At 40.7% G+C, this 26,835-nt stretch overlaps 7 protein-coding genes across 7 annotated transcripts; 5 read left to right on the top strand and 2 right to left on the bottom strand.

Moving 5' to 3' along the window:
- Window positions 1-9,217: 9,217 nt before the first annotated feature.
- On the bottom strand, window positions 9,218-10,170 carry LOC311282959 (histone H2B). Its single transcript, XM_084397089.1, has one exon. It carries the CDS (start codon window positions 10,149-10,151, stop codon window positions 9,777-9,779), a length of 375 nt encoding a protein of 124 aa, XP_084253215.1. The 5' UTR covers window positions 10,152-10,170; the 3' UTR covers window positions 9,218-9,776.
- A 655-nt stretch (window positions 10,171-10,825) lies between these two features.
- Window positions 10,826-11,306, bottom strand: LOC311282973 (histone H4). Its single transcript, XM_084397104.1, has one exon. The coding sequence runs from the start codon at window positions 11,279-11,281 to the stop codon at window positions 10,970-10,972; it is 312 nt and encodes a 103-aa protein (XP_084253230.1). The 5' UTR covers window positions 11,282-11,306; the 3' UTR covers window positions 10,826-10,969.
- A 5,598-nt stretch (window positions 11,307-16,904) lies between these two features.
- LOC311282944 (histone H1-like) lies at window positions 16,905-17,883 on the top strand. The gene has a single exon (XM_084397074.1). The coding sequence runs from the start codon at window positions 16,960-16,962 to the stop codon at window positions 17,572-17,574; it is 615 nt and encodes a 204-aa protein (XP_084253200.1). The 5' UTR covers window positions 16,905-16,959; the 3' UTR covers window positions 17,575-17,883.
- Window positions 17,884-18,366: 483 nt separating this feature from the next.
- Window positions 18,367-19,026, top strand: LOC311282952 (histone H2A-like). Its single transcript, XM_084397082.1, has one exon. The coding sequence runs from the start codon at window positions 18,404-18,406 to the stop codon at window positions 18,788-18,790; it is 387 nt and encodes a 128-aa protein (XP_084253208.1). The 5' UTR covers window positions 18,367-18,403; the 3' UTR covers window positions 18,791-19,026.
- Window positions 19,027-19,617: 591 nt separating this feature from the next.
- Window positions 19,618-20,368, top strand: LOC311282948 (histone H3.2-like). The gene has a single exon (XM_084397078.1). It carries the CDS (start codon window positions 19,641-19,643, stop codon window positions 20,049-20,051), a length of 411 nt encoding a protein of 136 aa, XP_084253204.1. The 5' UTR covers window positions 19,618-19,640; the 3' UTR covers window positions 20,052-20,368.
- A 2,037-nt stretch (window positions 20,369-22,405) lies between these two features.
- LOC311282968 (histone H4) lies at window positions 22,406-24,027 on the top strand. The gene has a single exon (XM_084397099.1). The coding sequence runs from the start codon at window positions 22,424-22,426 to the stop codon at window positions 22,733-22,735; it is 312 nt and encodes a 103-aa protein (XP_084253225.1). The 5' UTR covers window positions 22,406-22,423; the 3' UTR covers window positions 22,736-24,027.
- A 431-nt stretch (window positions 24,028-24,458) lies between these two features.
- Window positions 24,459-25,186, top strand: LOC311282962 (histone H2B). Its single transcript, XM_084397092.1, has one exon. It carries the CDS (start codon window positions 24,472-24,474, stop codon window positions 24,844-24,846), a length of 375 nt encoding a protein of 124 aa, XP_084253218.1. The 5' UTR covers window positions 24,459-24,471; the 3' UTR covers window positions 24,847-25,186.
- Window positions 25,187-26,835: the final 1,649 nt, after the last annotated feature.

A 26,835-nucleotide genomic window follows, 5' to 3' on the forward strand; every position in this document is an offset into this window, starting at 1 on the left:
AGTAACAACATGTAGTTTTTCAACCTTCATAATATATTTCCAAGACCCTTGTGATGGTACATCGACTTACAATAGGTTGAATGACACGTCTGCCAGAGCCTGACGGGGTCTGTATCGCTTTTACTGGCACTATGTAACTTCGGGGTGCGGGTAGTAACCAGAGCTCAAAAAGAACTACAAAATTCGACTGCTTTACGGCATACGTCACTTCGCTTCCTCACTTCCTCAAATTCGGCCGTGACAGGCCAACCAGCGCGTTTGTTTTCGTCATGGCTGAAGCAGCAGCGAAACGTAAGAAGTCCAAGGTTTTGTCGGAGTAGAGTCGGAAGAGGAAAAAGGAGAGTGATAAACTGAAAGGCAGGACGAGGATCAATATTGGTCGAGCGTTTGCGTCTGCATGCTTCATACAGTAACAGCCCGTTCTCATCCCAAGTCGTCATATACTGACGCTTTCAAAATTTCTTCAATATCTGACGCACAAAGCACCCTTTAGCGTCCATATGAGACGCGTAACCCTACCACAGACCTAAACCTATACCCATAACCGAAGCGTCTCATATTGACGCTAAGGGTGCTTTGTGCGTCGGATATTGAAGAATGTTTGAAAGTGACGATTTGGGGATGAGTGCGTTGACAGTAACCGTAAATCATTTTACGACAGCGGTAATGGACAATTCCGCTTCCTGTAGGGCGACCGCAGAGGAAAAGTTCCATGTTGTTGCTTTAATGCGCATCTGAACGCCATCAGCGTTTCTCACAGGTTCGCGTTTAAAGTCTGTGTAGAGAGAATGGTGTCGTCTTGGCGGCCCTAATTTAAAAACAAATGATCGTTGCGACGGAAGCGAATCAATCAAAACTAACTTTAGCTGGAAAATAACTTTATTAAAGAACCGCTATAAAGCCAAAACAGTCTTACGTTAAATTATACATTTATCTCTGTAAAGCTGCTTTGAGACAATCTACATTGTTAAAAGCGCTATATAAATGAAAATGACTTGACTTGACTTGACTATTTTAATCAGGATTTAAACAACCTAGGATTTGTGGGTACATTTATATCATTAACTACAAAATTAGGAGCACACAATAAAATTATATCCAGGTTATACAACAGCATCCTGCGGTGTAAAAAAGACAGCACACATTATGTTAAAGCGAAATGGGAAAAAGAAGGTAATTTGATTATCACAGAGGAATGTTGGGAACAAATATGTGAGATACAATGGGTTACAACTGGATCTAATGTATGGCGTGAATTTTGTTGGAAAAGTATAATGAGATTTCAACCATTTCCTCATTTTTTTGGGACTGCCAAGTTATTTCTCAGTATTGGTCTAGAATTCATGAGCATATACAGAATGTTTTTGCATGTGTTTTTCCATTTACTTTTGAAACCCTATATCTAAGTAATATATCAACGGATAAATTGGACTCGAAGGACAAGAAACTTATTGGCAGCAAGTAAAAAGGCTATAACGAGGAGATGGCTCAAACCAGAACCACCAACAACTGAGGACTGGATAAACATAGTGCAAGAGATCTACACAATGGAAAAACTGTGCTTTTCACTCAAAGTGCAGAGGGACACTTTCTATAGGATATGGTCCAAGTGGATGGAATATGTTAAGCCGGTTAGATCTGATTTTTTGTAAACACTGCTGCTTCTTACGAATAGTGCACAGATGTAAAGTTTAAATGAATAACATAAATGATATGGAAGTAATTTGGTTACCCCGCCACCCACACCTGAGTTCTGTTGTTCCTGTAATAGAAAGTTAAAAATGGTAAAGCAACGTAATGTACTTCATATGTCAAACAATTGTAAAATTCTACATGCTTTCTCAAGTTAATAAAAATAATAAAAATAAAAAAAATCTGCATATGTCTCTCATCACTGGTGGCAGTTATTTATTTTTATTCATTTATTCATGCAGCAGTGCATGCTGGGAGTTATTACTGGAACCCAGGATGCATTGCGACATTAAACTTTTTATTGTCACCATTGTTGAGATTCATATGCTGATTGTTGATGTTTGTGTGTGTCTGAGTCAAGTAATTCAAAATGTTTTAAAGCACTATATTATTTCAATATTCTTCAGAATAACTGTTTACAGAAACATTGCTGTATTTCATGTTGTAGATAAACAGACATGTGAGAAATATGAAATACCCATAAATCCAAAGCTTATACACTGGTCACAACAGTCAAAAACACCTGATCATCTTCCTCTTGACTTTTTCTTGCCATAACAAATGTGTTTTATAAACTCATAGTTAAAGCAGCCAGAGAATAACTGATATTATAAAGTCAAGGGTCAAGAGCCCAACTAAAGCAAATACTGATCTCCATCATGGTCATAATAACTTTATTATTTTCAATAAAACATGTACGGAAGAAATTATGTTAAACTGGTTTGTAAACTGTTTTCATACACAGTGTTGCTAGAAGTCATGTGTAGTTCTTATGTTTCTCTTTTTTTCTGTTCTTGTCCTTCAGTGATTCTGCTTATTAGGTGTTCATCAGTCTCTCAATTCACTCACTTCTTTTCATTCACTCTGTAAAGTGGACTATATTAGTGAACTAATGTACTAGGGAATAGTGAATGTGGGTATAGGGTGTGATACAGCCTCTGAGTGTCGACTTTGAGCACTGTTAATTCACAGTATATTCCTGTAGATTATTTTTGTTTTCTACGGTATATTACTGTTTTAATGGAAAATGGTATGATATTGTCAGAATGTGGCCTTTTTTTACAGCAAGGGTTAACAGTGCACTTCGACCGTCCTCTATATCTGAAAGAACTCTTGGTTCCTTGTAGTTCTATGTATTCACTTAGACATATGCAATATCTCGTCCTTACTGTACCAGGAATCTTTTCATCTGCTGGACGTAAAGCTTTTCATTATAAAGCTACTAGCGATTGGAATAATCTTCCTCTTTCATTGAGATCCATCTCATCTTTTCGTAGATTTAGGTTATTTCAATATCTTAACAATGTGTGTGCATGTTACTGATGTTGGACTGAATAGTATTGCTTGTAATTGTCTTTTGTTTCATTTAATTGTCTAATTGACCTACCTCCTGTGGATTCGACCGTTTTTCTTATGTGATACCTTTTCACATTGAATTTCTTATGTATTATGGGTTCCAATTGTGTAATGAGAAAACATGTCTGAGCTATGATGTGTTTTTGGTCTGGGGTGAAGGTGTAAGCTGCCTAGTAACTTTTGAGCATTTGTTTTTGCCTGTTTTTGTATTATGTATATGTGTATTTGGACCCTCTTGAAAATGAGATGTTGCATCTCAAGGGGCTATCCATTAATGAAATTGAAATTGAAATTGAAATTGAAATATCAGACGGACCGTCTGAGGGTTCAGGGACCACTCGCCTAGGGGAGTGTTGCCCTGTGAAAGCATATCCACACCCAGATTCCGAATGCCAGGGATACGTGCTGCCCTCAGAGAGCTCAGATTGGCTTGCGCCCAGAAGAGGAGGTCTATCGCCATGGTTTACAGGTTGCCCGACCTTACACCACCCTTGCAATTTATGTATGCCACCACTGACGTGTTGTCCGTACGGATTAAGACGTGGTGTCCTTTGAGGTTTGACAGAAATGCTTTGAGGGCCAACAAACTGCTTTCATTTCCAGGCAGTTGATATGTAAGCTCTGCTCCGTGCTCAACCAGAGGCCGGAGGCAGGCTTGCCCTCGTGCAGCGCTCCCCAACCTAGGTTCGAAGCGTCTGTGAAAACCACTTTCCTCCCGGAAGTCACCCCCATGGTCATGCCCTTGTGGTACCAGTCCTGAGCCCGCCAGGCAATCAGGATCCGTAAACAACCGTGATTCACCATGATGCACAGGCTGCCTGACTGCCGTGCATGGGCTGGCACACGGCGTTTGAGCCAGTGCTGCAATGGGCGCATACGCAGTAATCCCATATGGAGTACTGACGATGTGGCTGCCATGAGACCAAGAAGTTTCTAAAACTTCTTTAGGAGTGTGCGCTCGCCTGCCTTGAAGGAGGCTGCCAGCTGCTGTATAGAGAGCGCGCGCTCTTGTGTAAGCCACGCTCTCATTGTAGTAGAGTTGATAACTGTGCCCAGAAAGATCACACTCTGGCTGGGGTTCAGTTTGCTCTTGGATAAGTTGATTTTGAGACTTAGACATTCCAAATGGCTGAGAATCAAAGCTCTGTGTGTCAAAAGTTCGGTTCTCAACTGAGCCAAGACCAGCCAGTCGTCGAGATAATTTAGCACGCACTCTCCCCGATGCCTCAGAGGAGAAAGCACCGCGTCCATGCACTTCGTAAACGTACGGGGTGCTAGGGACAGACCGAACGGCAGAACTGTGTACTGATAAGCCTGCCCCTCGAAGGCGTATCTCGAGAGTGGCCTGTGACGAGCGGCTATCTGAATGTGAAAGTATGCATCACCGTAAAAATATTTCGGAGCGAAGCACGTGACACACGCCGCTTCTCACCGAAGTCTCGACGACTGCCTGAAACTTTGGGGGTCTGCGAGCGAATTGGAGCGAGTAGCCTCGCTTTATTGTGTTTATTATTCAACTCGACACACCGGGGATGGCTTGCCAGGCCAGGGCTTGTGCGGCTAGGGTTTGACACATGTTTGGGGACGGGCCGCCTAACACAGGGGGACCTGATACCCTTATATTGTGATTTGTGCACATATTGAGTGTTGGGCTGACCGTAAAGGCTTTCGCCTGGGGCAGAGTCAGAGTGACAACTGGGAAGGGGCCGCCTAGTGAAGGGGGACCGTGAACCTGCTTTGTCTGTTTGTAGAGGCACGCGCAGTGCAGCGGGCCTGTTATCTACAGTAAACAATTCTCCAGCCGTCTGAGCTAAACAGGGACTGCACTCCCTCTGTTCGAGCCGCGCAAACTGCGCCGCCCACAAGGGATGTCAGAAGCGGACGGTCACGAGGCTAGTTTTCTTTACGTTATAAGAAAGCTACCCCGTGATAGTGTGCGGTATGAGTGGCGCGCGCTTTGTAACTGATTTGAGAACGTTCCCAGCCACCTGTGAGCAGAGGCTGTGGGGGAACATTTATTACTCACTCTGTTTGAGCTGCTGTGAGAACAGCGTTAGTTTGCAGCAGTGCACGGTTTACAGCAGCTATGGCTCTGTTTGAATGGTTATTTAACATAGCTGACCATGCTTCGCCCAATTGCACTCATGCTGTGTTTAGATGGGGGGGGCGGGGTCAAACGTTGAGCCCGACCAACCCCTTCTTCAGACGCTGCCAAAGAGAGTGAGTCACGCGGGGGCGGGGCCGGCGTGAGCTCGTTCGCTTTGGTGAAAAGATTCAGCGCAGCCGAGATTCGATCTCGGGTCTCTGTCGCGAAAGTCTTAGAATTCACCACTGAGCCACAGGGGGGGATTGATAGATAAGAGCTCTTATAGTACTTAGAATGGTGGCTTGTTCTCGCAGTGAGAACAGCCGTCATGAGAGAGAGCAGTTTCAGCGTGGTTTGATTCCAGGCATGAAAACCACACTGTTGTGTCTGAATTACGGAGAAGGTTCTGCGTGATGAACAGAACGGAAGGGAGCGGTAGTTCTCTTGTGTCGTAAAGAGAGATAGCCGTGTGCACATCTGACCGCGCGCTTCTTCCGTCGGGGCTCAATGAGGGAAGGAAGCGGGGAAGCGCATGAGAGAGAACATTTTCAGAGAAAACGCGCTTCTGTGTGACGTGCAGAAGGGAGGGCGGGGTAGCTCTCTTGTGTCGTAAAGAGAGCTAGCCGCGCGAACATCATCCGTCGAGGCTCGACGAGGGAAGAAACGGGGGGAGCGCGAGAGGTGGTTCGCCATCCGAAAGGAGAGCTAGCTGCAAGTGCAGTATGTAAATAAGCTGATCCGCCGAGGGAGACGAGACCCGCCGCTCTAAGGGAGGGGCGCAGGTCTGCCTGAGTGAACAGGACTGGTGAGTGAGACTGAGATGGGGAGAACGAGGCACGCGGGGACGTGGCCGGCGTGGGCTCGCTCACCCCCATTCTTTCGGGCTGTCGTTTCCTCCGGAAATAGGAAGAGCAGGAGAAGCTGCGTCGCCATCTTTGCAGAGAGCTAGCCGAGTGTGCAGTCACAGAACAGGTATACTTTCGCAGAGAGAGCAGCCTCCAGCAGAGAGTGCCGCTTCAGCATGGGGCGTTCCCAGGCATGTGACGCACTTCGTGTGCCCTCCGGCCTCGTGCAGATGGTACAGCACGTGGCGCATGTAGAGCGAGGCATTTGTAACAACGCTCACTTGCTCTTTTAGACTATGTGAACGCAGCGCAAACACAGTAGCAATAATGCAATGAAAAGGATATGCGTCGATTGCCAGATGGCCACAGGAGAACGGTGACAGGAAAAAAACGACTTCGGGTGTTGAAGGTGTAGTCTGCTGTAAAACTCAGGCTGTAAATGGCTTGTTTCTACAGCGAAGGCTTGCAGAGGAGTCAGAGACGTAAAGTGTGTCGCTGAAGGAGATAAATCTGCTATAATGGCGAATTTGGGCTCTAATATAGTCTTAGCCACGCTTAGCCATATCTCTGGCGTACACCTCAGTGGGTCAGATTTGCCCTGTAGATACTAGAGCCCATTCGACTAGAGGCATGAATAGTAACATGGCAAGTTTGTCGCTTCAGTCGATTTGAACCTGCTATAATCTCCTTCTTCTTCTTCTTCTTCTTCTTGTTTAATGGCGATTAACTCCTAAGGAGCATTATCGCCACCTACTGTGCTGGATGGCAAATTAACCTTGGGTGATAAGTCTGAAGTTTAAAACTGTTTCCTCTTCCTTCTCACAAATGGACCATTGACCATCTATCTATATTTCCTTGTTGAACCTTACTCTGTCATCCCACATACATCATCATTATTCATCATACCTGCAATAGAGGTTTCATTGAGCTTCATCCGGCGCTGCGTGTTCAGCTCCTCCGTCCACACTCAGCCCCCATGGCGGGTTCAACGTTTCAAGCATATTATATTCTAAATCCCAAACATGAATCATATATAAATGCAATTAGTGCTCTATATATCTGTCTGTCCATTAAACCTTTTCCTAAATATCCTCATTCTTCATTCTATCCTCTCCAGTCTTCAAATGACTGAATAATACATCCCGAAATATATTATACTTACTACAAATAAATAATACATGACATACATTTTCAGATACACCACACACATCACATAATCCATTTTCATGTAACCCCATAATTGCCAGTGTTGAGTTTAACCATGTATGTCCCAGTCTTAACCTAGACAGCAATACTTCTTCTTTACTATTTCTTCCCTGGCAATTTATCCTCCCTACTGTCTGTGTGATATTATAACACCATCTCCCTGTGCTACTACTGTCCCATCTAACCTGCTATAATGGCGAATTCAGGCTCTAATATAGTCTTAGCCACGCCCAGTTTGACGTGTGCGCCAATGAGCTAGCAGCGCGCCGACACACATCAGAGACCGCCAAATTGGGCGTGGCTAAGACTATATTAGAGCCCGAATTAGCCATTATAGCAGATTTATCTCCTTCAGCGACACACTTCACGCCCCAGTTGCCGCAGCACAGCCAATGAGTGAGCCAGACACTCACTGTGCTAGCTGTGCAGCTGCAAATGCATTTTACATTTTAGGCTTCAGTATTATCGAGGAAAAGGAGTTTCCCCACTGCGTATAGCTACGCAATACTCCGAGGTTACGATAGTAACCGAGTACGATTTTTCTCAACATGAGGACAGGAGAGCTATCAGTCAATACATTGGAAAACAAATAACTTGCGTTAAAGGCAGGGTAGGTAGGATTTAAAAAAAAAAAAAAAAAAAAACATTCCAAATTTGTTTAAACTGTCTTTATATACCAATACATAATTAAAATGTAAGTACTCTGAAAAAGAAAATATAAAAATCGACTGACTGTAGACCTTTTAATCTGCTATAAACACAGCTCATTATTTCCATGCCCTCCCTTCTGAGCTCCTTCCAAAGCCACGCCCCCAAAACACATGAACGCGCGACGCCAAACGCTCAGGCTCAGCTGGAAGACGCATTTATTTACCTGAGACGAGTGGAGAGGAAGGAGCGCAGTGCATGCAGTGACATCATGTCAGAATCACATGCAATAAAATACCTAACTTTATCACTATGAATAGCGGAATTATCCGCACATTGGATTTGGTACAGGCTTCTTTTTTTTTTTGTATTGTGTATTTTTCTGTCCAGTCCACATAATAAACTCTTAAAGCAAATTAAACATTTTGCATCAATCAAACGGTTGTTACAACTTCTAATTAAATTATCTTCAACCAACAAACAACATTGATTTAGATGGAACTTAAAGGGATACTCCACTTTTTTCGGAAATAAGCTCATTTTACATCTCCCCCAGAGTTAAACAGTTGAGTTTTACCGTTTTAGAATCCATTCAGCCGAACTCCGGGTCTGACGGTACCACTTTTAGCATAGCTTAGCACAGATCATTGATTCTGATGAGTCCAGTAGCATTTCTTTCAAAATGACCAAAGAGTTTCAATATTTTTCCTATTTAAAACTTGACTCTTCTGTAGTTAAACCGTGTACTAAGATCGACGGAAAATGAAAAGTTGCGATTTTCTAAGCCTATATGGCTAGGAACTACTCTCATTCCGGCGTAATAATCAAGGAACTGTGCGGCTGTACCATGAGTGCAGCAGGCGTAATGATATGACGCAGCGCCTGAAAATAGTCCCCAGCTCGGTAACTTCTTCCAACGTGACCGGGACTAAGTTTGTCTAACCTATTAGACCTATTTTCAGGCGCTGCGTCATATCATTACGCCTGCTGCACCCATGGTACAGCCGCACAGTTCCTTGATTATTACGCCGGAATGAGAGTAGTTCCTAGTCATATAGGCTTAGAAAATCGCAACTTTTCATTTTCCGTCGATCTTAGTACACGGTTTAACTACAGAAGAGTCAAGTTTTAAATAGGAAAAATATTGAAACTCTTTGGTCATTTTGAAAGAAATGCTACTGGACTCATCAGAATCAATGATCTGTGCTAAGCTATGCTAAAAGTGGTACCGTCAGACCCGGAGTTCGGCTGAATGGATTCTAAAACGGTAAAACTCAACTGTTTAACTCTGGGGGAGATGTAAAATGAGCATATTTCCGAAAAAAGTGGAGTATCCCTTTAAATTGCAGCATAAACACAAATAAATTGATATGATAACCTATATTAAATTGTTGTTTCAACTTGTTTAAACAATTCACTTATAAAGGGAGTGGTGGCCCTCTTTAACTATTTTAGTTCAAATAAACTGCTAGAGCTCATACTATATAACTTATTTTAGCATGTAAATTTAGTGAACAATAAGATATTGTCACTGGCATTAGCACAGTCATTGCTCATATAGAAATAATTACTCGTTCAATGTTGTCTCTCAAGTAATTATTCAATAATAACTAAAGGATCTCTATATTTGTGATGTAAAGTTATTTTTTAGCAGGGTTTATTTTCTGGAAACAAATGCTCTATAAATGTGTACAAGGAGCAAGGAAGACAAAGACAAAACCTTACTTTCAAAATTTTAAATGAATGACAGACTGAAAGAGATGGATTAGGGTGACAGTGTTGATATTAACGGATTCGTCGAAATTCTTATGGAATTAAAGGCTATAGATTTATAAAAAAATTATAATAATAAAAAAAAAAAAACACACACACAAAAGCTCTTTATCTGAAAAGATGGGTGGCTCTAAAAAGAGCCTTTGGGGGTAGCTGAAGTCAGGCACGCCTCACTTTGAGCTAGTGTATTTGGTGACGGCCTTTGTGCCCTCGGACACGGCGTGTTTGGCCAGCTCTCCGGGCAGCAGCAGACGCACGGCGGTCTGGATCTCTCTAGAGGTGATGGTGGAGCGCTTGTTGTAGTGCGCGAGGCGAGACGACTCACCGGCGATGCGCTCGAAGATGTCGTTGACGAAAGAGTTCATGATGCCCATCGCCTTGGAGGAGATGCCGGTGTCAGGATGAACCTGCTTCAGGACTTTGTACACATAGATAGCGTAGCTCTCCTTCCTGGACTTTCTGCGCTTCTTTCCTCCCTTACCGGCGGTCTTGGTGACGGCCTTCTTTGAGCCCTTCTTGGGCGCGGACTTTGCTGGTTCAGGCATGATGACGCGAGATCACAAGACTGACAAAGTAATGTTTCTTTCCAATGTGATACAGAGGTATTTATTCACTGCCCTATGCTAATTTTCAAAGCGATACGAGAAATCTCTGATTGTCTGTTTTCATAGGCCAAACCCATAAACTCGTACTTCATTGGACAACTCGAAGCATCACGAGGGCCAATCACAGGCGGAATAATAATAGTCCCGCCCACCACTCCCAAAGATTCCTTTGTTTCGTTTCCCGCTCTTTTATTCAACATTTTTGAGAAAATAAGCGGTTCTAATATTGAGAATCATTGTGTGATTTTAAAAGACCCATTGAGCGAGTTTGGAAGGAAAGAGACCAATAATGGTCAGACACGCTTTAAAAACAGTTTATCAACGACCTTCATTGCATGAAACTGTTGTTAAACTGTTTGAAGCACATGGATAGTAAATAAAAGACCATTTGTGTACAATATATAACATTTTCGTTTATGCATATTCACTTCTGCTATCTGTGGTACTAGTTTGGTTCTATTTTTTTTTTTTTTTTTTTTGAGAAACAGCATTCGTTTGCTTGATTAACGTGTAATACAAAAACAAAAAGTTACATTTTAGTGTAGATAAAAAGATAAAATAAAAAGATAATCGTGATATTCGCATTTCTTTACTGTGAAAAGTTATTTTGGTGGGGTGCAGTATAGATTAAGAATACAAAAGAGTTTAATAATGAATCCAATAGTTGACATGGTCAAAACATTGACTCTTTATGTGGGAGAGTGTGTGGCTCTTAAAAGAGCCGTTGGGTTTGTGGGGCTTCTCCTGCTTCCAGGCGTTTATCCGCCGAAGCCGTACAGGGTGCGTCCCTGTCTCTTCAGCGCGTACACAACATCCATGGCGGTGACGGTCTTTCTCTTGGCGTGCTCGGTGTAGGTGACGGCATCGCGGATCACGTTCTCCAGGAACACCTTCAACACTCCGCGGGTCTCCTCGTAGATCAGACCGGAGATACGCTTGACGCCGCCACGGCGAGCCAGACGACGAATGGCAGGTTTAGTGATTCCCTGGATGTTATCACGCAAAACTTTACGGTGACGCTTAGCGCCTCCCTTCCCGAGTCCTTTACCGCCTTTGCCTCTTCCAGACATGTTTCACTTTGACTACTTCGGTCAACCAATGAAAGACAACAAATAGATGCTCTGTGTGTTACAAGGAAGCCTTATACATTCGCTTACAGGACCTGACAGAAACCAGCGCCGTGTCACATGACACACACCTCCCTCAAAATATAGCTAGGGCACATGTGATTTAATCCCAGCCTTGACCTTTGTTTCGTATAAAAAAATTGTGAAATGTATTTCACAAAGATCATATATTTTACAGTAGTAACTGGTTTATAATGAAAAGTGATTTTCAACAAACTCACCAAAGTGAATGAAGACGTCATATCACAATATTAAAAGTAAAATGAATAAATACAGAGTGGCACATCTGTTATATCTTCTGTTTATGCCTGTTTGAGTTTGTACATGTATCATGTAAGTATTCTTTTCCTTAAACACAAACAATGGTGACACAGACAAAATTACTGTATTAAAACTGCTGTGCTAAAACGCAGGATCATGTTTGATACTCTTTCACAACTTTACTGACTGCATACTCTTAATCAGTAGTGGAACATAATCAGCAAAACATCATTTCATGTCACTTTTTATATCATCTGGACTTGAGTAAAACATAGTCAAATGAGTTTTTCTTTATTTAGATTTTCTTATATTTGATAGATTTTGATAGATTTCATGAGTTGTATCTCCCATGATGCTCTATTAAGGTAAAAAAGTATGAAATGTCTAAGGTCCTGTTTTCTCCTGGAATTAATATATGTTTCGGTCGTTCGGATCACATGGCCGACGCTAAATACAGGTGTAAACGGGGTATAAAATGATTTGAGCTTGTCCACTTTCCACCACTTCCAGAGGTAGAAAACGCATTTGACCGAATTGCTTTCCCAGTGTAAACGCTCATGTGGTCGAATGTGTTCGAACAGCCACAAAAGACCATCTACTCTCCGCCTACTGACCTAATGCGTAGACATTATGAGAAGTGCTCTAGCCAAATGGGATTTAAACTTTATCGGCTGGAGACCCAAGTTTGGTTTGAAGATGGAAAATCACCATTCCTGATTCCTAACACACGTTCTTGCGGCTGTCAGAGCAGAAACTAAAGCTTTCCGTATGTTTTCCCTCCGTACAAAGCCCATACCCTCCCATAACGTTGTTAATGTTCAATTAATGACGATTGTTATTAGCAGCTTACTGCTTATTTTTACTGAATAATATACTACTTTCCGCAAAGTCTGAATGTCCAGCACCATGAAACACAGAACATTTGAACCAAGTCATATGAACACATTGTAGCTTTATAACCTGCATTGACCTCGGACATTTGGTTTGATACCGTTTAAACTTTATGATATATCATAATCATATTTTGCTAGTTATTTATATCTTTTGCTACGTATGTCAGTGGGAAATATCAGTTTACACTTCCAAACATTCCTTTTGCCATTAATTGTTATAATCCAGTGAGATGTTTGTAAAACAGCCGGTATGATCTGATCTCACCATCATCAAGTCTGTGATTACATGAAGTAACTGACTAAATCCAGAAGAACTGAATGTCTGAAAACTGGATTTCATGATATTGTTGCAATTGATATTTAATGTTGTCTTTATATATTTCCGTCTTAAAGCATGACTTTTCAAATATTAGGAAATGATGGGCACTAGTTCTCGAACTTTGGAGTTTTCTCTGAAAGCCTATCTCCTTATTTCCCTCCAGCTCACACTACATCTCAACCAATGGCCTAAATCAACCACACCATGTGTTACAGGACAGAAAACGTCCAAAACACATGGCCAGCAAACTACAGCCAAGGTTTTTTTATATTATTTATTTGCCATTTTCTAATGAAGGAACTCCCAGTAATCAGACACATGAAATTGGCCGTGAAAAGGACACTTCCGTGTACTTAGGCCCATCGCTCCTCCTGGAGCATAGGCCATCGACAACAATTCTCCAGCGGGCACGGTCTTGGGCTGTCTTTTCTATTTGAGTCCAGGTGATACCACTCCTCTTCAGCTCTGTCTCAGTTTCACGAGTTCACATCTACATATAATACAATAAGTTTATGCGTATTTGGCGTGCTGTCCGGGGAGAGGGCTCTGAGCTTGGATTTAGGCCCAAACCCGGGATCTTCTGCAATCTGCGCCTGGTCATTCTCCATGTCTTCGACCCATATGGGAGAACAGACTTCACGTTGGAGTTGAAAATCCTAATTTTGGTTGCTTCTCCTATTACTGTCAGGACAGCCTAGCATGGATAAGAGCAGGGAGCAGATATCATTAATTCAAGAATTTAAAGTTCAACATGATTCGAGAATTTATTCTGGTTCAGGGGGAATCAGAATGCCATACAGACTGGACGAGATGAGGAGCTGGGGATGGAGGAAGTAATTAGCTCCTGAGAAACGCGATAGCTGCTGATAATATTGAAGGAGCTTATATATGTATACAGTGATAGGCGTCGTATTCCTGTAGGTAGACGTGGATCAGCTGAGAGTCACTGGTGAGAGCTTGACTAACCTACGTGACCTACCAGAACTGAGTTAATTTTTTGTTCTATTATTGTTTGTTGAAATGTCTTGGAAACATTACAATAAGGTTTAATTTGTTTACATTAGTTAATGCATTAAAACTAAATGAATTAACAATGAACAATATATTTTATTAGCCTTTGTTAATGAAAATGTTTATATTCATGTTAGTTCAGTGTATTAATGTTAACACATACATATTTTGAACGTAAAATGTATTAGTAAATGTTGAGATTAACTAAGATTAATAAATTTTAAGATTAAAAAATTAATAAACATTTTAATAATGTCATCATTTACTCACCCTCAAGTTGTTCTGACTAAACATGTATGCATTTCTTTCTTCTGTTGAACACAAAACAAGATATTTATAATAATGTTGGTAACCAAACAGTTGCTGGTCCCATTGACTTCCAAAGTATGAAAAAAGTCAATGGGACCATAAACGGTTTGGTAACATTTTTATTTCATATGTATATGTATATGTATATGTATATGTATATTTGTGTGTGTGTGATGAAGAAAATCATGCAGATTTAGTCAAAACTACTTGAGGGTGAGTAAATGTAAATAATAATGAATATTGGAAATTGAATCTTTATTTAGAATTTAAAATTAAAAAAATGTTGGCATCAAAAAACGTTTTTAAACAAATTTGGCATCAAATATCCATACTGTCTTTAAGTATTTGTTACAAAATTAACATGAAGTGAATGTTATATCAATAGCCTACAATAAAAAAAATCATAAAAAAAAAGCTATGTTTCATTAGTTATCTACATTGTTTAAATTGAATATCAATAAATAATCAGATCATTTTTTGTCTAATAAGACCCTCTCTAAACCATATAGAGCTATGGTTCGCCTTCACTTCCTTCCTGAGCTGTGTGTGTGTGTGTGTGTGTGTGTGTGTGTGTGTGTGTGTGTGTGTGTGTGTGTGTGTGCGCGCGCGTGTGCGCTGCAGCTCGATAAATCTCCTGTTTATTCAGACATGGGAGTTAATGAAATCAAATATCATGCTGCGTAGGACCGTGTTTTATATTAGTTATTTTCAGCGTTACATTAGAAATCCCCTCGCTCAGTGTTAATTAAAGTAGCTCTTAAAAGAGCCGTTGTGGGTTGAAGACGCAGTTTAAGCACACTCAAAATTATATCCATTTAAGCACATTAATGTAGCCTACAAAGTGTTATTTTAGGCAGAGAAGTTTTCCCAGTTTCGTTTCAGGGTTAAATAAAAGATGCTGTATGTTTGGTTTTACACGTGAGGCACAAAATGTCCTTGCTAATATAGTGAAACATTAGGGAAATTATGTTTCTCATATAATTGCAGTGCATCATGAGAGCCCCATTTCTTTTTCACAAGAGAAATATAATATTTTCTTCTTTATTAGGCTTCACATTTGACTATTCTTGTGTAAGACTTGTGCACCTTCTTTCAGTTGTGTTATGTGCACATCATGGGCACACCTAGACAAAACAAGGACTATGCCGATAGACACACACACATTTGAATATCTGACCTCTCTTACTTGTTATTATTTCTTAATATGCCATATGTGGTTGATCTTTCAGTATTATGATTGGATGGCCTGGGCATTCTGGATGATTCTGCTTTATCTTTTATAAATATGACCCTTCCTCCTTAATAAAGTTGAGAATGTGATGGTACCACACTGTCTGTGTCTTGATCATCGATCTCGCACTGATGCCACACATCACAGGGGTTGAGGCCTGTTTCCATCTGATGACTGACAGATGCTTTGAGGCTGCAGAGAGTCTACCTGAAAACGAATCTAACAGAAAAATATTGTCTTGGATTAGAATACCCTCATATTCCCTGATGTTTTCAATTCCAATAAACACATTTAAGGAATAAGCGAAAACTTCTAAACAACTGAGACCCAACAAAACTAAGTTTTAAATTGATTTTGAGTGTTTCAATTCAAAATGTTTTAACTTAGTTATTATCAGCTCTTCAGCTCCAGTGTCCTCATAACTTAGTAATAATCCCAGTGTAACCTGCCCGTGTAATTTTGAACACGTTCATTATCTTGACCCGGAGTTGGGTTAGAGCTGAACTAGTACAGCCTGACCAAAACCTCAACATCTGTACAAATATATCAAACATATAGTGCGAATGATATGACTATTTTATGAATTGGTATTCAACAGTGGTTAAATCACAATATAACAAACTTACAATAAGTGGCCTGCTCTTTATCATTTATTAATTTAGCAGATGATTTTATCCTAAGCGATTTATGAAGAAATACAACAAGCAATTCATCTTAAGGAGGCAATGATATAAGAAATGCTTGCAACACAAAGTTTCAAAATTTGTCCAGAAAAGTACAAGCTAGAACAAGGCAAATATGAAACAGTGAGGAAAAATAAGTTGTTTTTTTGAGTCACTTGCTCTGCCTTGCTTAAATGAGCAGCTCATTCAGATTCAGAGTTTTTACATGATCCTCATTCACATGATGAAAACTGAGATGAAGGACGAATAAGGAGAGACAAATATGACGATTTACATTTTTATTTATGTGATATTTTATTTATGTACATCAGATTATGAAATCAGATTATTTTTAATTAATAATAATACCAATTATTACTTTACTGCCAGATCATATGGCTGGACAGACTCCGGATGATGTTCGTGTGCTTCAAGCTGCCCAAAACAACATCTGTATTGAAGCCTCCTCACGGTCCTCACTGATGCTGATTTCATTAAAGTCTATTTCAGACTGTTTGCTGAACACACAGATGAGGCGTTCAGGCTTTTATTAACCTTTCCACTTAAACTATCCATCACATTTACACGCGGCTTTCCCCCGTGGCTGATGCGCGCCTTGGATTTGATCTGACGAAGGCAAAATAAACATTTCCTCTCGCGTATTTTAGTCTCCAATGAAAGCGCAGAACCTCTGCTTGGTGTTCACTTTGTTTTGACTGCGCCTAACTATTTTACCACTCCAGTTTTGAACCAAATGTAAGAGAATAAAACACACGCGTGAGGGGCTCGTGGACGCGCACAGAGGCCCGAGCGGGCGGGTTGAGTCTATAAGGTTCTCATGTGTTATTTAAGAGCGCAGCGCCGCGCGATCGTCATTCATTGCTGAGAGTAGAGACAGCGTTTGAAACACTGTTGATCCGATCGATCAGAGAGAAATGGCAGAAACCGCCCCAGCACCCGCTGCTGCCGCCCCGGCTAAAGCGCCCAAGAAGAAGTCCGCCGCGAAAGCCAAGAAAGCAGGTCCAGGCGTCGGCGAGCTCATTGTCAAAGCTGTGTCCGCATCCAAGGAGAGGAGCGGCGTGTCCCTCGCCGCGCTGAAGAAAGCGCTCGCTGCCAGCGGCTACGACGTGGAGAAGAACAACTCCCGCGTCAAGATCGCCATCAAGAGTTTGGTGACTAAAGGCACATTGGTGCAGGTCAAAGGGACCGGCGCCTCGGGCTCATTCAAGCTCAACAAGCAGCAAGCCGAGACCAAGAAGAAAGTGGCTCCTAAAGCGAAGAAGCCCGCGGCCAAGAAACCCGCCGCTGCCAAGAAGCCCAAGAGCGCAGCGGCTAAGAAGCCCTCCGCCAAGAAATCGCCCAAGAAGGCCAAGAAACCCGCAGCCAAAGCCGCTAAGAAGGTGACGAAGAGCCCAAAGAAGGCGACGAAGAGCCCCAAGAAGGCAAAGAAGCCAGCAGTCGCTAAGAAAGCAGCCAAAAGCCCTAAAAAGGCAAAGGTTGCTAAACCTAAAACTGCAAAGCCTAAAAAGGCAGCGCCCAAAAAGAAGTAAAGTCCAGTGTTTGTTTCTCAACGGCTCTTTTAAGAGCCACCCACTAACTCTGAATTAGAGCAAAACACATATATCGATGATTTGTGTTACTTTTGAAAGCAAATAGATGAGATGTGACTTCTGTCCTCTTTGACTCATGCAATCTAAACAAACAATTCAAAACACTAGTTTTGGGGAAAAAAAAGAAAAGAAAAAACCTCAGTAAAATCACAGTGAGTGATTTTTTTTTACAGTGAGTGAAATTTTGTATTACACAATAAATCATTGTTTAGATGTACAAGATTTCTTGTAAATGTACTGCAAAAGCTTCAGACAGTGATCAGTCTATATGTTGTACAACAGTACAGGCAGAATCTACACAGAGCACTATGCTGGATAATTGTGACAATACAAACAACCCACACCCAACCAATTAGTTAAACTCCAATATTACAATAGGAACATAATGCTGTACAGTATCAGACAGTCATTGTACCCAGAATATACAGTGTGTGAAAAGGTGTAGTACCTTTAGTAGTAACAGCATACAATATCCCTTTTTGTACTTATTTAAATTTTATATAACAAACATTTATATGGTTTAATCTCTTCTGTTTTATTAAGACAGTCTTAAAGGTCATTAATACGTGTGCATAGTAATCCCCGCTAGAAAGGGTGTTGGGCTTTGGAGGGAAGTTCAGTGATTGGTTTGAATATTTACACACTCTAAACCAATGGGCGACTGCCACTTTCAGTTTATATGCAGTGTGTGAAAACACGCTAGATTTATTCTATCACTTTTTGACTGAGGTGTTTGAAGTAATCGATCTAAAAAATAATAATAATAATAATGAGCGGTAGAGGCAAAACCGGCGGCAAAGCCCGAGCGAAGGCTAAGACTCGCTCCTCCAGGGCGGGACTGCAGTTCCCCGTTGGCCGTGTTCACAGGCTTCTGCGCAAAGGAAACTACGCCGAGCGCGTCGGTGCTGGTGCTCCTGTTTATCTGGCGGCGGTGCTCGAGTACCTCACCGCTGAGATCCTGGAGCTGGCTGGAAACGCCGCTCGGGACAACAAGAAGACCCGCATCATCCCCCGTCACCTGCAGCTGGCGGTGCGTAACGACGAGGAGCTCAACAAACTTCTGGGCCGAGTGACCATCGCTCAGGGCGGCGTGCTGCCCAACATCCAGGCCGTGCTTCTGCCCAAGAAGACCGAGAAACCCGCCAAATCCAAATAAACAGATTGAAGACTGGGTTACTGAAACAACGGCTCTTTTAAGAGCCACCCATTTTATCTGACAACGAGCTTTTTTCTTTATTTTTACAAACACCATGAACTCATTTGGTTAAGTGGGAAAATGACCCATCAAATCTATAAACTGTATGATTTCGCTACATCGACCTTTACATGTATAATCGTGGTTGTGCGCATGCTTGCTATAAGCGCATGATGATCCCCTAACGTGTGTTTGCTACCCCATCCATCACACCTAATATTAAAATATAGTTCTCTACCAAGACTTGAACGTTTTTTGTATATAATAAAAAATATTTATCTCAAATAAATAAAGCATATCATTTGCATATCAGTTCCAGGAAAACAGAAATTGGTCATCAATGTTACTCTGGGTCTTTTGCCCTTTATGCTGAGATTTACGGAATGTCCCCGTTCTAAGGTATGGATGGAAACCCTATATGCGTCTCGCTGCCGTGCTTTTACAGACTTTAATGTGACTTTGTTCTAATCCAAAATCTGCACAACCACTGGGAATTAAGGCGAGTTTTTCAGAACACATAAATACAACAACGTGAGCATAAAGACCAGGGAGCTTATGTACACTGTTTTATGAGCAAAGTAGTCAACGGAACATAGAAAGCATCTCGAGCGGGAAACCCTTGTTTGAAAAGAGGAAACGCGCAGTCATTGGCTGGCACTCATGCACAGACATCACGTATGAACTTACCAATCACAAGGCCTGCATCATCGCGTCACTATGAGCTCGTGGCGGTTCGATGCTTTAAAAGCCGGTGTTTAACGCAGAACAGCATTTCCAGCGCAAGCAGGACAGAGAGAAGAAGACCGAAGCAATGGCAAGAACCAAGCAGACCGCTCGTAAATCCACCGGTGGTAAAGCCCCGAGGAAGCAGCTCGCAACTAAAGCCGCCCGTAAGAGTGCCCCGGCCACCGGCGGCGTCAAGAAGCCTCACCGCTACCGGCCCGGGACCGTGGCTCTGCGGGAGATCCGCCGCTATCAGAAGTCCACCGAGCTGCTGATCCGCAAACTGCCCTTCCAGCGGCTGGTGAGAGAAATCGCTCAGGACTTCAAGACGGACCTGCGCTTCCAGAGCTCCGCTGTCATGGCCCTGCAGGAGTCCAGCGAGGCTTATTTGGTCGGTCTGTTTGAGGACACCAACTTGTGCGCCATCCACGCCAAGAGGGTCACCATCATGCCCAAAGATATTCAGCTGGCCCGCCGCATCCGCGGAGAGCGCGCTTAAACCCGCGTCTGCTTCAACCCACAACGGCTCTTTTAAGAGCCACATCAATTACACTGAACGAGGGAATTTCTAGTGTAACATTGAAAGTGACGAATATTAAACATCCAGGTCCTACGCAGCATCATATAAGGGACATTCTACCAGAAACGTACATTTCCACTTTAAAAAATCTTGGGGAAAAAATATATATTTTTCTTAAATCTGAACGTTGAGTCATATCGAGGACATGTTAAACTATGAGAAACACATATCATCCCATCTCAGCATGTTTTTATGATTAAATAAAATACATTTGTATACGCATTTCACCCCTAAAATGTCAGGCCCTGTCACAGACAAATTTGTATATGTTAGAATGGTTCCCTAATGAATTTCTTTGATACAGATAGCATTTTCTTATTGATCACATGTCCCTGATTGTATCTAACATAGTTTTATTATTCCTTTAAGAAATATAAGCAACTTTTCGGTCAACTGTAGTACACAAAATCACAGAATACCCACCAGGCACTCATGTAGTTGTAAAATAACTACCTTTACATAGGAGATTTTTATAAAAACATAGTAGTGGATATATACCCCCACCTTCATCTACACAGTTAAAGAGATTAATTAATTAATTAATATTTCCTCAAATAGTACACTTTTATCTTAATTTCCTGTGTGACAGGACTGACCATGGCGTGACAGGACTGACGGTACTGTGACAGGACTGACTTTATGGATTTTGATGATGCAGAAAAAGTTATGTTTTGTGTTCTTTATTTAAGTTTTGATTGGCATTTCTTTTTTTAAATTATTATTATAATTTTAATGTTAAAGTAATATTAGACTATATGGTAAAATTCAGCCAAGGACATACATAATATTGCCAAAAGTATTGGGACAGCCCTCCAAATAATTGAATTCAGGTGTTTAAATCGCTTCCATGGCCACAGTTGTATAAAAATCAAGCACCTTGGCCTTCATTTTACTATTGCATGCGTTAAATACATAACATATGCAATAAATGTAATAAAAAAGAACAATAACATTAATTTGTAAGGCCGTGTCACACAGGAATGTGACAGGGCCTGATGTGACAGGGCCTGACGGTTGGCCATTTTTAAATTGCCATTACTCAGCCTGCTAGCATAAAAACTGTTAACATGCAAGCAAGGATTTTCAATAACCTTTTTAGACATGTTTTGGATTTAAAACATTTTCATTATTTTCTGGAATGTTTAACCGTGACAGGGCCTGACCCTTTAGCTCGTCTTCCTAAAAAAAAAACATACAAAAACAAGCTTAAAATCATACAATTCAAAGAAAGAATTCAGCCTTAATCAATGTAAGCTTCACCTGGGTCAAATGATGTCACTTCCTCTGAGTGATACCCTTAAAGGCGTATTTCACACATTTTATGTAGAGTTTTATGTAAACGTGACAGGACTGACCAAAACATGGGGACAGTTGTAAAATAGAATTTATTTGTAGAATTTATATATCATTTTATGTTTTTGATCAGTTGATGTGAATGATAACAGCTTAATCTTGTTATTGATGAGTTTTTTTTTTTTTTTTTTCTTCTAAGTAACAGTTTGTAGCATAACAAAACTATGAAAGCTGTAGCTCCAATTTGGCTGAGGACAAGGACATGGACAGGATTTGTATTAATTTTCAAAAGTGTTTTTAATAAAGAAAAAAATATCTGAGAACCTAATGAATGACATATTCCTTTACAGAACAACTCACAGAAATCAACCATGAGCCAGTTTTAGAAATTTTTGGATGAAATACTTTTTTATTCACTGTAACAATTCAAGGACAGATAATGTACGTTTCTGCTAGAATGTCCCATATGATTAAACTAACTTCCAGGTCTGAATAATCAGAAAAGACAGTATATCGAGCTGCAGCACACACACACACACACACACACACACACACACACACACACACACACACACACACACACACTGATTGTTTAATATCCCTACTAATACCATATTCATAAATGTCATCTCTGGGAGGGAAATGGGATTACATGGGTAAATTATTTTACTTTGACATTGTGATGTCATCTTGTGTCCCTCTTAGTTTAATTTGGTGAACTTTGAGAATTACTTTTCATTATCAACCAGTACTACTGTAATACATGATATTTGTTAAATACATTTTATGAAACTTGAATTTTATTATGAAACAAAGGTCAGGGTTGGGATTAAATCACACGTGCTCTAGCTATACTTTTGGGGGAGGGGTGTGTGTCATGTGACGCGGCGCTGGTTTCTGTCAGGTCCTGTAAGCGAATGTATAAGGCTTCCTTATAACGCACTCACAATATTTATCTGTTGTCTTTCATTGATCGACTGAAGAAATTTGATTGAAGAATGTCTGGAAGAGGTAAAGGCGGTAAAGGACTCGGGAAAGGAGGCGCTAAGCGTCACCGTAAGGTTTTGCGTGATAACATCCAGGGAATCACCAAACCCGCCATTCGTCGTCTGGCTCGCCGCGGCGGCGTCAAGCGCATCTCCGGTCTGATCTACGAGGAGACCCGCGGAGTGTTGAAGGTGTTTCTGGAGAACGTGATCCGCGATGCCGTCACCTACACCGAGCACGCCAAGAGAAAGACCGTCACCGCCATGGATGTTGTGTACGCGCTGAAGAGACAGGGACGCACCCTGTACGGCTTCGGCGGATAAACGCCTGAAAGCAGGAGAAACCACACAAACCCAACGGCTCTTTTAAGAGCCACACACTCTCCCACATAAAGAGTCAATGTTTTGACCATGTCAATCGAGTCAGGTATAAAACGTTTTATTAACTGAATCCAGGAAGAACTACATAAAATACTGTTTCACAGTAATAAATCAAGACTATCAACATATTTGTGTTCTTTAACAGATAACACCTAAAAATTAAAACATTTGTTTGTGTTGCACATGAACCTCACTTGAGATCACTTGAACCTAATTTATTTTACAAAATTATCAAAAAAGTAATAAGATCAAAATAATAGGCTATTATGTAGTACCCTCACCGCCTGATGAGGGGAGATATGTGTATAAATTAATACAGGACACGGAGCTGCTGCTGCTTCACTTATCAGAGTCTGTATTGTTTTTTTATACAATGTAAAACAGTTCAATCACTCTTATAGAATAGAATTATTCTTTCTCAATCAATGACAGTGCATCACTTCAATAGTAATCACAAAATATAGAACAGAATTACATATACAGTACATACAGTATTTTCCCTTTACTGCTGTGTCTACAGATTAAGCATTATGTACTATGAAATATTCACTGATAACATTTATGACATTTTCCATGTGAATAAATCCTAAAAATGTGTTCATGTTTGCCAGAATTATTCTTTCTGATACACTTTTTTAGTACAGACACTCATTTTCACAGTTATTTGGCACTTACAACTTACTCATTGTATTATTTCACCAAAACACATGTTATTTGTGGACTTTACTCTAATATTGCGTATTTTCTCTGAGACCGCATGGTCTCCATCACTAGCATGAAAATGTGTAACTAGCACGCGTGACGCAGCACACAGACGTGACTTGAGGCAAACTTTTGCATGTCCGTCATAACAGTAAACTTAAACACTTTAAACAATGTAGTTAACATTTCTTAAACTCTTACATGTCAAAAAACATACTCTCATTGCTTTTATGTAATTCATACCTGATGAGGGGAGATATGTGTATAAATTAATACAGGACACGGAGCTGCTGCTGCTTCACTTATCAGAGTCTGTATTGTTTGAGCAGCGCGCGCGTGCCCCACCCCCTCCCCAAGCAGGCGAACACTCCCCAAAGGTGAAAGCAATCAAATCATAGAACGATTGAGCAGGGAACATTAATCAACGGAATAAACACATTTAAGAAATAAATTCTCTTGTCATCCATATATCTTACATATAACATATTTACTACTATTTACTTATTTAAATGCTTATATACTTTTGTAACCACCACATTTACAGTTAGCAGAAGTGAGTGATGTAGAAAATGTTACACACACTGTCAAATGAGCTTGCATTTGCCATTTTGCATTATTTATTTATTTTTAATTTTTTTTTACTCCCTCAATGGATTTATAAGGGGTTTTAAAATTACTCGACGATGCACAATATTAGAACCGCTTATTTTCTCAAAAATATTGAATAAAAGAGCGGGAAACGAAACAACGGAATCTTTGGGAGTGGTGGGCGGGACTATTATTCTTCCGCCTGTGATTGGCCCTCGTGATACTTCGAGTTGTCCAATGAAGTACGAGTTTATGGGTTTGGCCTATGAAAACAGACAATCAGAGATTTCTCGTATCGCTTTGAAAATTAGCATAGGGCAGTGAATAAATACCTCTGTATCACGTTGGAAAGAAACATTACTTTGTCAGTCTTGTGATCTCGCGTCATCATGCCTGAACCAGCAAAGTCCGCGCCCAAGAAGGGCTCAAAGAAGGCTGTCACCAAGACCGCCGGTAAGGGAGGAAAGAAGCGCAGAAAGTCCAGGAAGGAGAGCTACGCTATCTACGTCTACAAAGTCCTGAAGCAGGTTCATCCTGACACCGGCATCTCCTCCAAGGCGATGGGCATCATGAACTCTTTCGTCAACGACATCTTCGAGCGCATCGCCGGCGAGTCGTCTCGCCTCGCACACTACAACAAGCGCTCCACCATCACCTCTAGAGAGATCCAGACCGCCGTGCGTCTGCTGCTGCCCGGAGAGCTGGCCAAACACGCCGTGTCCGAGGGCACAAAGGCCGTCACCAAATACACAAGCTCAAAGTGAGGCGTGCCTAACTTCAACTACCCCAAAGGCTCTTTTAAGAGCCACCCATCTTCTCAGATAAAGAGCTTTGTACCCTACATTACCTAAAAATTATTATGAAACATTTCTATGTGAAAATTTAAACATAACATGAAAAAAAAAAAATGTGTACAGTGTAACTGATGTATAGATTAATATCTTTCCCTCATGATCTTTTTCTGTATCTTTTTTATTTATTTTAGTTTTCAGCTCATTGTTCTTTTCTCATTAGTATTCTGATTACATTGAACATGTTAATACATTTTGTATATTGTATACAAGTTGTATGTCATAAAAATGTAATCTCTGTATGTTTTGCAAAAATAAAATAAAAAATAAAGTAGACTTTTGAGCTGTAAGCACGTCCCAGCCGGGTTCGTCACTTATTTGGTTTCGCTGGAAACATTTTCGTTGTGGTCTGTGTTATTTGCAGCACGTTTCTGTATTTGGTTGTGTTGTGAGTATTTGGAGCACACGTGTGTTGTAAAACATATGAAGATGTTTTCTTAATTTGTGGGTGTTTTTTTTTTTTTTTTCTATTTGCATGTGTTTTTTTCTTTGCATGTGTTTTCTTCAGTTGCAGCACGCGGAGCTCTCTTGGCCACCGTAGGATTTATATGTGTGTTTGAGTAAAATGAACATTATATAAAATACTGACAACATTTCTTCCAATTTTCAAGTAAGAACATTACTGTAATTTATAGAGCATTTGTTTCCAGAAAATTAACACCGGTAAAAAAAAAATATATATATAAAAAAAAAGAATAAACAAATAATAATTTTACACCACGAATAGAGATACTTTAGTTATTATTGAATAATAACTTGAGATACAACACTGAACGAGTAATTGTTTCTATATGAGCAATGACTGTACTAATGCCAGTATCTTATTGTTCAATATCTTATTGTTCATTAAATTTACATGCTAAATAAGTTATATAGTATGAGCTCTAGCTTTAAAAAAAAAAAATAAATAAATAAATAAATAATTGGATTAGAAGGCCACCACTCCCTTTAAAAGTTAATTGTTGAAACTGGTTGAAACTCTAAGGGGATCTACAGTCAAATACCCAGAACCAGATATGATGAATCAGAGTCAGAATTATAAGAAATTGAAGACAAGTTTTACTGAAGATAGTTTGCAGTTTCATCAGGCAGAAATCAGCTTCAAGACTTCAGGCCGCCCCTCTTAAAGTTACAAAGATCACAGCAGTTACACACACACACACACACACACACACACACACGTCTGGTTCACTATCTTTGTGGGGACTCTCCATAGACTTAATGGTTTTTATACTGTACAAACTGTATATTCTATCTCCTTACACTAACCCTACCCCTAAACCTACCCATCACAGAAATCTTTCTCCATTTTTACATTTTCAAAAAAATATAATTTAGTATGTTTATTAACCCATTTCTCTCGTGGGGACTGCTGGCTGGTCCCCACAATGGAGGTGATCTCAGGTTTTACAATCCTTGTGGGGACATTTGGTTACGAAATAATACGTTCTTTCTCTCAAGGAGAGGACACTTTAATATAACACAGTCAAGTAAAGCTTTAACAAAGAAATGGTCCCTTAAAATATTGGTTCCAATGACCCTTATATGTTTTAACACATGTTGAAGACCTTTCTCAAACAAAACGAGTCCATATTTAATTTCTGGAAGCCGGGATAAATGATCAAGCACTGTTACTGCAATCATATCAAATACAGACATTAGAGAAAAACATGAAAATAACATTACAGTAATCACACTGGTAACTTCTATAACAAAAGGCGCTTTCCGACCAAGTAGTTACAGGAACTTAGTTCTAGGAACTGTCCACTTCTAAACAGTTCTAAGAACTACTCTCCCCCAAACTCGGTTTTGCTGTTTGCGTTCGCACTGGCCAAGTGGCCATAGGAACTGGTAGGAGGGGTAAGGGAGTGACGCAAGCACGGTGACTTTTATTTTGACGGC

This window comes from Rutilus rutilus (assembly GCF_951802725.1).
Source record: "Rutilus rutilus genome assembly, chromosome: 23".
Taxonomy (NCBI): Eukaryota; Metazoa; Chordata; class Actinopteri; order Cypriniformes; family Leuciscidae; genus Rutilus; species Rutilus rutilus.